At 37.2% G+C, this 12,637-nt stretch overlaps 1 protein-coding gene across 3 annotated transcripts in view; it reads right to left on the bottom strand.

The window, feature by feature from the left end:
• The window catches only part of LOC131070465 (condensin complex subunit 2), a 57,470-nt gene extending 48,307 nt beyond the window's left edge, over positions 1–9,163 (bottom strand). The window contains exons 1-3 of one of the 3 annotated variants that reach the window (XM_058006029.2): positions 8,688–9,163; positions 8,498–8,596; positions 8,288–8,402 (exon numbers count right to left, since the gene is read on the bottom strand). In XM_058006029.2, coding sequence (XP_057862012.2) covers positions 8,288–8,402; positions 8,498–8,596; positions 8,688–8,927 — 454 coding nt within the window. In that variant the 5' untranslated portion in view covers positions 8,928–9,163. The remainder of the gene's footprint in view (positions 1–8,287; positions 8,403–8,497; positions 8,597–8,687) is intronic. The other 2 variants (XM_058006028.2, XM_058006027.2) reach the window with 2 other exon arrangements.
• Between the last annotated feature and the right edge of the window lie 3,474 nt (positions 9,164–12,637).

Genomic DNA, 12,637 nt, shown 5'->3' with positions numbered 1-12,637 from the left:
CTATGCAAATAAGGATACTTTCTCCTTTATGCAGGATGATAAGGGAGTCTCAGTAAAAGTATGCCCCTATACATTATCCAATCACCATCCGGTGGTTTCTCAAATCTGTCTAAAAAATAGTGCCATGATAAAGACAGAGAGAAAAGAGAAATTTATATTGAATACCAGGCTTCTAGAGGATCAAGATGTATTAACTGCCATATATATGATTAGGCAATTCAATAAGTGGAATACTCATTCTAGCTCTATCATTGATAAATGGAATCAAAATGTGGATAGTTGGAAGTTATTATTGCAAACTATAGGGAAAAAGAAAGCCAAAGACAATCGGAAACTTGAAAAAGATTTGGTTGATAACCCACAGGAGAGGGAGGCCCAAGTGCAAAAAGATTTGTCCAATATAAGGTGCTCTCAATCTCTGGCCCACTCTAGGAACCTACTATGTAATATACAACAGAGCAAAATCCAAGGAACCAAGATCAAGGCTAGGCTAAATTGGTTACAACAAGGGGATAAAGGTTCTAAATTTTTCTTCAACATACTAAAGAAGAAGGAATATAAGGAGAAAATTGACAAAATTTGGGATGATGGGAAGGACCTAGTAGATGCTGAAGACATTAAATCTACCTTTCTACATTACTATCAGAAGCTTTTTACCTCTGAAGACAATTCAACTTCCTGTGTCTCAACTAGGGAAAGATATAGAAGTTTGGTTCCAAGTAAAAATTATGTTGAAGAATCAACTTCTCTCAAAAAGCCCATTTCCCTTGACGAGGTTAGAAAAGCTATTAGCACATTGAATAATGATAAGGCCCTAGGCCCAGATGGTTTGCCTATTGAGTTTTACGAGATCAATATCGAATGGATAAGCAAGGATCTCTTACAGCCTACAGGTTTATGAGGAAGCAGTTGTCAAGGGCTCTCTTGGCCCTGATATCAACAGAGGGGTTATTAAACTTCTACCTAAAGAAGGTGATAAGTCATTGATAAGGAATTGGAGGCCAATTATTCTATTAAATGTCTACTATAAGATTCTTGCCAAGATTATGGCCCTCAAACTTGTGGATATTCTGCCTAACTTCATAAGTACTACACAAACTGGACTCATTAAGGGCAGATATATTCTTGAGAACCTTATAACTAGTTGGGACGCCATGAGCTGGGCAAGGTCTACAAATCAAAATGTGGCTATGTTTCTCCTCAATTTTGAGAAAGCATATGATTGTGTGGAATGGGGCTTTCTCACTATGATACTAGAAGCATTTGGGTTCCCCAAAGAGTTTTGTCAAATGGTCAAGGTTTTGCTTAAGGACACTTCGGCTCAAGTGGAGATCAATGGGTCTCGGACTCAAGTTTTTTATTTGGAAAGGTCTATAAGACAAGGCTGCCCTCTAGCAACCGCATTATTTTTCATTGCCTCAGATGCGATATACTAACCATTGAGAGACTCATCCCTTTCACCTAAAATCAAAGGTATCTCTCTCCCAAACAAGGTTGACCTAATTAATATACAATTTGCAAACAATACAACCTTATTTCTTGAATTGAATGAAAACATTATGGAATTTCTAATGTTTAAGCTCAATATATTTTGTGAAGCCTCAGGAGCCAAAATTTCCTCATCCAAATATACCCTTCTAGGTTGGTTTGACGACCCTCCAAATTGGTTGGGTATGACTACCAATGGGGAGGGCCCTCCAAACAAGTTCAATACTTGGGCATTCCCTTCTTTGGTTGTCCTTGTCTGAAGGAGATGTGGCTTTGGATCAAGGGCAAATTGGATTCCAAACTTAGGAAATGGGATAAGCATTATCTATCTCTTGCTAGTAGAATCCAAGTTTGCCAGAAGATCCTCTCATCTTATAGTTTGTACTATGCTTCCATTTGGATGTTCAGCAATTATCAAATTAATGAAATACAAAAAGCCATAAGGAATTTTTTATGGTCAAATGGGAGAGGAAACAGGAAAAGACATTTTGATAAATGGAGTTGGTGTTGTTTTGACAAGAGGATAGGAGGTTTGGGGCTGAAGGACCTTAAGCTCCAAGGCATTGCTTTAGCTGCGAAATGGATTTTTCACTCTCTGGAAGGAGATGAGCCCTGGAAGGTCCTTATCAGAATAAATATTATGATGGTTGTCCCGAAGCAAGCCAAGGCTTGGAAATCACTCCCTTTTAGTGACCTAGTCACTAGGAATTTCCCTGTATCTATAACTAGTTCTCACGTATTTAAGGTAATCTGGAAGACTTGGGAACGTGTTAGGCATTGGGTCTCTAATAACAAGATCAGCAATAATAATGGCAATGTGTGTGGGGAGAGGTCTATCTGGTGGAATTTATTCCACAGAGGTAGATCCCTCGCTCTCATTCAAGGATGTTCAGCTGAGAGCTAGGCTATTAAAGGCATATGTTGTTTTAAGGATATTATTACTAATGATCATCTAATCTCGTGGGCTGAGTTGTCTCAGAAATTTCAGCTTCCTGCGTCCAATTGGAGGACTTATTCTATGCTAAGGGAGGCCTGTAGCATGCTCCAACTTCCTAAATCTTGTAATGAGGATTCTGACAGGTTTCTCACATATACCTAGATGGATGGTACTCCACTTATGAGGACCAAACCTAAGATGGTCTATAATGCTTTATGTTGTAATGTTGATCATATTTCTCATGTTAATTCTATATAGCTTACTGATTATTCTAACATTGAATGGCAGAAAAAAATGTATAGATTATGGAGCAGCAATGTAGCTCCTAAGAAGAAATGCTTCAAATGGTTCTTTACTTTGAATAGGCTTCCTTTCAGAAACAACCAGCATGTCATTGATACTTGTAGTATATGCAGAGTGGCTGAAACTAACAATCATATTTTCTTTGACTGCATTATTGCTAAGGAAATCTGGTTTCTATTTGGAATTAGTTTTAATAATAACTTTAAGCATTTGGATTTTGTTACTGGTTATATACATGGGTTAAAAAAGATTGTAATCTATTTTGGTTTATATTATCAAGTGAAGTTCTCTGGTATATTTGGAAACTTAGGAATGAAGATAAGTATCCGGATAAGGTTAGAATTCTTACTGAGTCTTTAAGGAGACTCATTTTTCACCACGTTGATGTGCAGGTCACCATAGTTATGAGCTAAGTCACCAGGTTCGACCGAATTTGAACCTTGAAGTTCGAAATTCGGCGAACTTGAAAAACCATTAAAAAAATCGATTAAATTCGATTAAATTCGATTTTAGGGTTTGTTAAAGTGTTTTTTTAATTTTTCGGGTTTGCGTTTTAGGGTTTGTTTTGGCGGATTTTATAAGTAGGCGGCCGCAGACGTTGCAACCACACCCACGCGAGCTGCTAACGCCGCCCGCTCTGCCCGACCGCCCGCTCTGCGACCACCGCCCGCTCTGCGACGCCACCACCGGTGCTCGGCCGCCACCCGTCTGCGACGCCGCCACCAGTGCCGACGCCGCCTGCACTCCGCGACGACGCCGCCACCAGTGCCGATGCCGCCTGCACTCCGCGACGCCACCTGCACAGCCGCACACGTCCGCCGCACAGGTATTTTTTTTTATTTTATTATTTTTTTTTTTTGTTTATAATGTTAAATAGTTAATAACTTAATGTTTAAAAATGTAATTTTATATAATAATAATATTATATATTTTATGCTTTATATTTATATTTTATAATATAATATTATATATTTTTATATTTTATTAATTTTTTTTAGGTTTAATATTTTTTATGTTTAATAATTAATAATTTAATATTAATATGGTGTTAATTTTTTTTATTTTTTATGATATTAATATGATATTATTAATTTATTATTATATATCTCTGCTTCATTTTTTTATATGATATTAATATGGTGTCAATTTTTTTGATGTTTATAAATTTATAATATTGTTTAATATTATTATTATATAATTTATAATTTTATATTAATGGTTTTTTATTATATTGTTTAATATTATATATTTTTAAAAGGTTGAAATAAAAATAGTGTGTTTTTTAATTTTTCTTTCCAAACATGCAGATTTTCATTTAATGGCTCCTCCCAAATCAACTTCTGAGGCATGGAAGCATGTGACCCGAAATGGAACTCACATCAAATGTAACATGTGTCAGGCAAATATCATTGGAACTTTAACAAGGCTTAGGGACCACTTCCTTGCTAATAAAGGGGGTCCAGGTGGAGGTGTTCAAGCATGCACAGGTGCGACTCCAGAACTTAAAGCTATTCTAGAGAAAGAGTTGGCTGCTTCAACGGTAGGCAAAATGAAGAAGGCACAAAAGAAACAGAGAATTGAAGGAGATATATCTAGATTCACATCTGCCATGTCTTCCTCTTCTGTGGAATCCGAAGCGGCGAGTGTACCAAAACAGAGTGGAACACTGAACAACTTTTGGAAACCAGTAGAGAAACAACAGGTGGATGATGCAGTTGCTGATTTGTTTTACACAAGTGCTATTCCATTCAATGTTGCGAGAAATCCTCATTTCCGCAATGCAGTTCAGAAAATTGCAGAGTTTGGCAAAGGGTACACACCCCCAGGTTCAGAGGCTATCAGGACAACTCTTTTGCAGAGGTCAAAAGATAGAGTGACTGAAAAATTAGCTGATGTCAAAGCCACTTGGAAGGAAACAGGTTGCACTATATTGAGTGATGGATGGTCAGATATGTGTCAAAGGCCATTGATTAATGTTTTGGTGTCTTGTCCTGAAGGTGTTGTGTTTTTGAAAGTCATTGACACCATGAACCACAAAAAAACTTCAGAGTATATTTTTCAAATATTAGAGGAAGCCATTCTTGAAGTAGGGATGGATAATGTGGTTCAAGTGGTAACTGATAGTGCAGCAAATTGTGTGGGAGCTGGGAGGCTGATTGTAGAGAAGTACCCACAGATATATTGGAGCCCATGTGCAGCGCATTGTCTCGATTTGTTGCTTCATGACTTGGCTAAATTCCCATGGATAAATGAAGCTATTCATAGAGGGAGAGCAATTGCAAATTTCATACGGAATCATCGTCTCACATTGAGTATTTATAGGCAACATGCATCAAAGGAATTGTTGAGGCCTTGTGAAACAAGATTTGCTTCATATTATATCACTTTGAAAAGAGTGGTTGAAGAAAAAGCAGCTTTGAGGTCTATTATATGTTCCAATCAGTGGGAAAGTTCAGTGCTTTCTAAAGGCCCCAAGGGGAAGAACATAGAGCAAATCATCCTAAACAGCAATTTCTGGGAAAGTGCAGCAAAAGTCTTGCTTGTATGTGAACCAATTGTTGACGTGCTTCGTATGGTTGATGGTGACACTCCTTGCCTTGGCATGCTTTATGAAAGCATGGACCGGTGTAAGGAATCTATTCAAAAAGCACTAAACAATGAAGAAGCAGAATATATGCAGATATGGGAGGCAGTTGATTGCAGATGGAAAATGATGCACACACCTTTACATGCAGCAGCTTGCTTTTTGGAGCCTAAGTTGTTTTCTATTGATAGAAGGGGTGATAATGAAATCATGGCAGGGCTTTACCAAGCCATTAGCAGGTATGTACCAAATCCAGAAATTGCAGCACTAATCAGAGATCAAAGTTGGCAATACAAGAGAGGAGAAGGGATGTTTGGAGGGGCAGAAGCCAAATATGACTCGCCACGTATGTCTGGATATAGATGGTGGATCGCTTATGGATCATCAGCTCCTGAACTGCAAGAGTTTGCTATTCGAATTTTGAGTCAGGGAGCAAGTTCATCAGCTTGTGAGAGGAACTGGAGTTGCTTTGACCACATCCATTCCAAAAAGAGGAACAAATTGCTGACTGGAAAGTTGGGAGATCTTGTCTATGTTCGCAGCAATTTGAAATTGCTGATGAACAAATCAGCAAAGAACACTTCTTTACAACAAACTCTTGAAGGCATGGCAATGCCAGATGCAGATGAGCCTGACTTTGTAGATGATGAACTGAGTAGTGATACAGATGATGATGATTTGGCATCCCAGCCAAGTGCTCTTGATGACTTACAGTTATTTTAAAGTTCTAAAGTTTTTGACTGTTATTGTACCTTTTTGACAAAAGAACATCTTTGCGATAGTGAAAGCATATGTTTCCTACGGTTTATATTTTATAAATGTGTCATCTTTTTGTAATGATTTCAAATCTATTTATCAATGTTAAACTATTTACGCAAATTTATAGATATATTACATATATTTATTAAAAAAAAATTTAAAAATTACATATGGCGAATTTAATTCGAATTTTATACATTTCGAATTTTTTCCGCATCGAACTTCATCGAATTTCAAAGCTGTCGAACTTCGAATTCGAATTCGAACCTGGTGACTTAGGTTATGAGGATGGCCAAGAAAAAATTTGAAAGATTCCTAGAGGATGGAATGACTCAAGTCTTTACCTCAGAAATTTCTCATGGATACAATTGGAGCAGATTTAACATGGAGAGAACCCCTTTTGTGAATGCCCTGGCAACTTTCATGCATGAAATTAATGAAGGAAGAAAGATGGAAAGGCAATATCAAGCCCAGCTTGCAGCCCTTGGAGCAGTACCAGTAAATAGTAACAAGACAGCAATTTGGATGGAAGGTCCCCTTGGGTGGACAGCCTGGGTGGACCAATGAGTCATATATATGCAGTATATTCTGAGTCCTGGACAGCAATGTGATCTGTCCTTGTATTTTGTCCTGTAAAAGTGTCGGAACTAGAAAGATTATCTGATGTTTGTAAGGTTTGATATAGCTTTGTCCTGATATGAATAGGTGTCTATCATATATTTTTTGGTCCTTTTGATAGGATTAGTCTGAAGCACTGACAGTGTCGTTATGTATGGATGTTATTTACTGATCTTTCTCTCTATACTTAATACAAAAAAGAAAAGAAAGGTGTGATTTCTCGGAATTTGCCTGCCACATTGAGCTGAAAATCATAGAATGCAGTCGTCCCTGCACAATAAAAAAATTGTTTTTCAGGGCATATTGTTGTGAGATGGATAAGGTGGGCATACAATCGTTTTGTAGTGGTTCCATCCATAGGATGCAACATTGAAGAGCTTTGCAAGAACATTAAATTCACAATTATGTTAGGTTTGACTTGCTATTGGCAAGCCCATGATTGTCCAAGACATGTAGTAGACATCATAGAGGAAATATTCAATCCTATTGCAAATGTGCTTGCGAGCAAAAAACCTAGGGGATGGTGCAGGGTTTTAGATATGATGTGTTAAATGTTTTTTGTTCAGAGTGGGCTTATATGTGGTTGTTTCTATTAGCTACATAGTTCCTTTTTGCTCTAGGAACTATGAAGCATGGGTATGTTTCCTCCATTTTCTGCGAAATTCCCAGACAGGAGGGGCAGTAGGGGAATGTCCTGTCGTGCCTAGGGGACAGGGATGCCTTCTTCCAGGGCAGGGGATGTGTCCCCATGTATCCTTGGTTATACTCAAATATCTCTTATTTCAAAAGGAAAAGAAAGGTGTATCCTTTTGGAATTTACCTGCCACATTGAGCTGAAAATCATAGAATGCAGTTGTCCCTGCACAATAAAAAAACTACCGAGGCTACTCTAGGCATTTCCAAAAGATTTCAAAACTTAAGCGACCCCTAATACGAAGAGAAATGCAAATCAAAGATCACCGATAGCTTTCCAGAAGAGCATTAGCGGTCAACCATACAGAAAAGCATGTTTACAAATAACAAGAAGAAGATTTCAACTGAAGCAAAAATATTGCACATTTTCTTCTTCAGGCATGGCACTAAGATTTCAACAGCAAATAAAACAAAGAGATGGTGAATTGGGTCACAGAATTGTTAATATTTTATATAGAAGGTAAAAGAAAGAAGTTTGTACAAAATATTTGATGTATTTTACAGATAGAAGAAACAAGTGTGAGGGCGAGCAAAATGGCATTATGGAGAAATAACGGCAGCAGCATAAGGAGGAGGAACCCATACTACCATTGTTAAGAGAGATAAGGCATATGTAATAACGTTTATAAGGTAATGCAAAGGCATTTTCTAAATGATGTGAAAGATGCAATAATCACTGTAATTAATCTAGGATTAAGAATAAGATTTAATTGTAATTCGTGAGAAGCTGAGAAGCTGCTCACAATGAGTCTACCGCAAAGTGTAGTTCTAGCCAATTTCAGACAACTTCAACCAAACGGATTTGCCCAATCACAACATCAAAGCCAAACAGGTAAAGAAACGGTCCAGCCCTTTTTCCTAAAAATGCAGAGTAAAGAAATCTGGAGCAGAGAATAGGGGTGCACCTGCATCGCCTGCTCCAGTACGATTGATACCGCCAAGGACCTTATATGCTTCGGAATGCACTGAATCCACTCTCAATGAGTAGATCTTTACACCTGCTTCCAACGAGCAACTTGCCTGACGCCGCACCAAACCATACGCAATCAATACAAACAGCAAAGATTGAAACCTAAACCTTGCAAAGAAAGAATACACTCAAGGAAGGGGGAAACCTTCTGGAAGTTAGTCTCGGTGTCCTCGTCCTCTACTTTTATAATATCACTGAGATGATCAATGAGATCAAGCTCCCAGGTATTCCGTTGATTAATTTTCTGAAACCAAGAAGTGCAAGAAAGTCAGGGATTGTGCTTGCAAGCTTCGAGACATGTAAATCCAGAGACAGTGAAGCAAAGATGAGGTTACATTTTCAGAAGCCAGCTTGATGCAGTTCTGAAAAAGATCGAGAATTTGATCCTTGGCAAGGAGGGCGCCAGAGGGAGAGGGCTGCTCCGTATGTGGCTGTGACAGCAATGACTTCCTCCTCATGGTAGCGCTTGCGCGGGCTTGAGCTCGCTCCATATCATCGTCATTGTGGCGTAAGTCCCGAGTCCTCGCCCCTGCCTTCGCCTTGAGCGGCGTCCTGCTGTGCACCCCACTTCCCATCACCAACACTTCTTCTCCTGCAATACCCAGATTAATGAACGTTGTCCTGATTTCTCCTGCCTACACTATTTTCTTTATCTGCATTTGGATTTCATTTATTGTCTTCTTCTTTTTCTTCTTCTTCTTCTTCCCTTCGAATTCGAATTCAAATTTTTCCGGCTCCCGCCCGGTTTAAACTAACTCTTTTCCGTTTGTCGTCTGGCTTTCCCGTCAACGCGAGCCATTAAGGAAGGCTTGTAAGAAATGAAAGTAGATTTTAATTATGTCTACGAGACATCAGGCTTCATAAAGAGTGTTGTCTTTGTCTTTGTCTTTTATCTTTTTTCATAATTTTCAAATTAATTTTTTTTAAATTATATTTTTCTAATAATGAAAATTTGTATATCTGAATTAATTCTTATCTTATCCTTATTTGTATATAATAATTTGTTGATTGCACTTATTTTAAATTACATTCATACATACATTTTTTGTCTTGATATTTGCACTTCCCTTATTTTGGGGGAAATAGTTATCCAGACATCAGAATGCACCATGGCATCCATGGCTAAATGCTACATAATTGAGATTTAACTTCTCATCGGTGAAGACTACTATTATTCATTTGAGGCAATTGTATAGTGACCAAGCTACAAACAATTTTCATAAATGAGAAATCAAAAATTCAATTATGTAACATCCAACCATTTATGTCATGGTGCATCCTTATGGCTAGATAGTCATTTCCTATTTTGGGTCAATCTTGTAGTAGATGGGTTTATCCTTACACTACATGAAATTAACCCTCTAAATTTTTTAATTCAAATATTGTAACTCCTACCTATTTCACTAGCTATTGTAAATCAATTTGATGCATGTGTATGTGTCATTGCTTGCTGTGTTTTGGTATTTAAGGGCATTTAATGAGCATTATTCACATGAGGGAAAGCAATTCATATCCAAATATCCTATGTATTGAAGAGAGGGATCATTCTAATAACACTTTATTTTAGAGCACTAAAAGAGTTCCAATTTGCATCGCATCTATGGCACCTACATGTTTGTTTGTTGTTTGTTGTTTGTGTTACTTTTCCATAATTATAAAGTCAATCTAATCAAGGTAACTCAAGAGAACATAACCCTTACTATTCGACAATCACCCAAGGTATTTTTCTATAGCACCAATCCTTAGGCCTAAGAAGATATCAAAGTTAGGGGCTACATCAATTTCTAACCAGTGAGATTAATCCTATAATTTTTAGATCACTTTTGTGCATCATGTCAATACTAAGTAGATGGGATCAATCCTAGAATGTACATTTGACTCGTAGAGGATTTTATACCTATCTAGAACCCAAGGTGTTTACCATACAAAGAATATCAACTTTGCACTTCCAAGCCTATTAAATTCTACATTGCATCTACCTCATCTCACCATCACAATTCACAAAGCTAAGAATATTCTTCATCATAACTCACATAGCTAATAACTATATCCTCTTCATTAAATTTCACAAAAATCATTTCAACTATTCATTCCCATACAGTGATATTAATTAATCAGGTAAATGTGTGTTTGAGTGCATTCATTAAATTAGCCTAGATTAACATAAGCAAAGCTTGTTACACCCTGGAGTGATGTTACTATTTATTGTTACTTGTTTTAGTTATAAATACTTTAGCACATGAGTATATTTTGAATATATTTATCTTGAGTGGGAATCAAATGAATGAATGTGCAATCATTCTTATATTTTGATTATTTAAAGATGAGATATATGATGAATATATATATGATTTAATAACAGCTGACTATTGTTGTGATGTGCTAAGTTGGATGCACGAAATGAACAAGCCTCCAGACAAGAGGAATAGTATCACTCGGGAGAGGATTTTGGTTCGATAATCTTATATATATGCCTTATTGAGCTATCACACACTCCAAACCTAGTTGGTCAAGTTGAGTTAAATTAGTTGGGTAGTGGTCAGATGTTTTTTTGTCAAATTGGTGATGATTTGTGATGTGTCGTAATGTTTTGGTTTAAATATCCTTTTTGGAATGTTGGATTGAATCTCTATGATAGGCTTTAATCTTTGTGCTTTCACACACACACACACACACATATATGAGCTGAAATAATAGCTCTTTTTGTGATCATGTATGTTGTGTTTTCTATGGTTTAAGTTGCATAATTAGACAATGTTGAGGGTATAGGAGGTGTTAGAGGTTTTGACCCTCTGCATGATGAATATTAACCAAACCTATCAAACTTTGTATTGTTTTGGCTAAATATATTCCTACAGCTATGTGAATTACTATGATAATTTTATATGTGTATGTTTGAATGTTATGGTTGACAGAAAATGGATATGTATGTGTTTGTGTGCTTCAACTCATGATGCAGGAGTCCTTAGGTAGCTGCAGAAGCGGGCGAACCATTCTAGGAAGGAGGATCGTGCCATTCAAGTCGTTAAAGTCAGAGTCAAGGCAATTCAAAGCATTAAAAGCAATGAGCAATGCAGGAACCGAGCAATTGAAGAATAGTGAAACAGTTCAAAACTTATTTATGACTGTCTCCAGTAAGTGGCAATCTAGCAGGAACCGTTGTGCTATATTCTTGGTTATGAAATAATGAATGTCCCACAATCTTTGTGGTTGACTCTTTCTTTGTTGTAATAAAACTTCTGGTTATTCTCCTGGGTGTGGTTTAGGTAGTTAGTAGTTTGTTGTAGTTTTCTTATAAATAAAGATTTGGATCTCCTCGCGGGGATTTGACAAAGTTTTTGGAGTTAGACAATATTCTCTCTACTTTCATAGAATGTAACAGCTTTTGGAACGATAAATAAAGTGATGGTGTTTTGAACATATAAGGCTATTTGTGTTCTGGACACACTCATCCAAGGGGGCCCACTTGGTGAGCAATCATGTGTATTTGTTATGTTATTTTTCTTTCGCTATAGTTGTTGTTCTAGCATTTGACTATTCCTACAACCACTAGAACCAGAACTTGTGACTGTTCTGCAGCCAAGGTGAAGAGAGTAATTCTTGTTTGTTAGCTTTGAACATTAGTAGTAGTTAGTTGCCTAAATTACCTTTCAGCATTAAGATTTACTTTAGCATTTTAGTCATTACATTTATGTATGTTTATTTCGGTAATTTCCTTTTGTTGCAGTAGTATAGAATGGCTTTTATTGGAACTTAGTGCACAAACTGTGCTGGCCCATTTCAAGCAATACGTCCCTAGGTTGAAAAATAGATGAAACCTTCACCATAGAAATGATAGCTATTAAGAATAGATGTCCAATCTCTGAGTTCAGGTTTGAAGTCGAGTTATTGTTTTAATTGGGAAGGTCAACATTTTTGGCGTTGTTGTCGGGGATGGTACCAAACTAGGAACCTGTCACAGCCATGAGCTTTCAGTTTTTAGTTATTTAGTGTTTTGGTAGTCTAAGATAAGTTGTCAAATAATTTTTCTGAATCTGCATGCATAGAAAAAGAAGAGATGCATGTGGCAGATTTCTTCCTAATCACCCTTATATTAGATGACTCAACCGTTATGAAGTACCAGATGTAAATCCTTTTGTTGCACTTTATCAAGCCCCAGATAATTTGGACTATCTTGCATTTGAACTTCTAGAAAACGACCTTAGACCACCTAAAGAGGATCACTACCCTTTAGTTGTTTACCAAGGACCAGTGGCAGGATGTGGAGGTGGAGCTAATTCACTAG

Source organism: Cryptomeria japonica, chromosome 3 (assembly GCF_030272615.1).
Source record: "Cryptomeria japonica chromosome 3, Sugi_1.0, whole genome shotgun sequence".
Classification (NCBI taxonomy): domain Eukaryota; kingdom Viridiplantae; phylum Streptophyta; class Pinopsida; order Cupressales; family Cupressaceae; genus Cryptomeria; species Cryptomeria japonica.
This window is presented reverse-complemented; position numbering and strand designations above follow the sequence as displayed.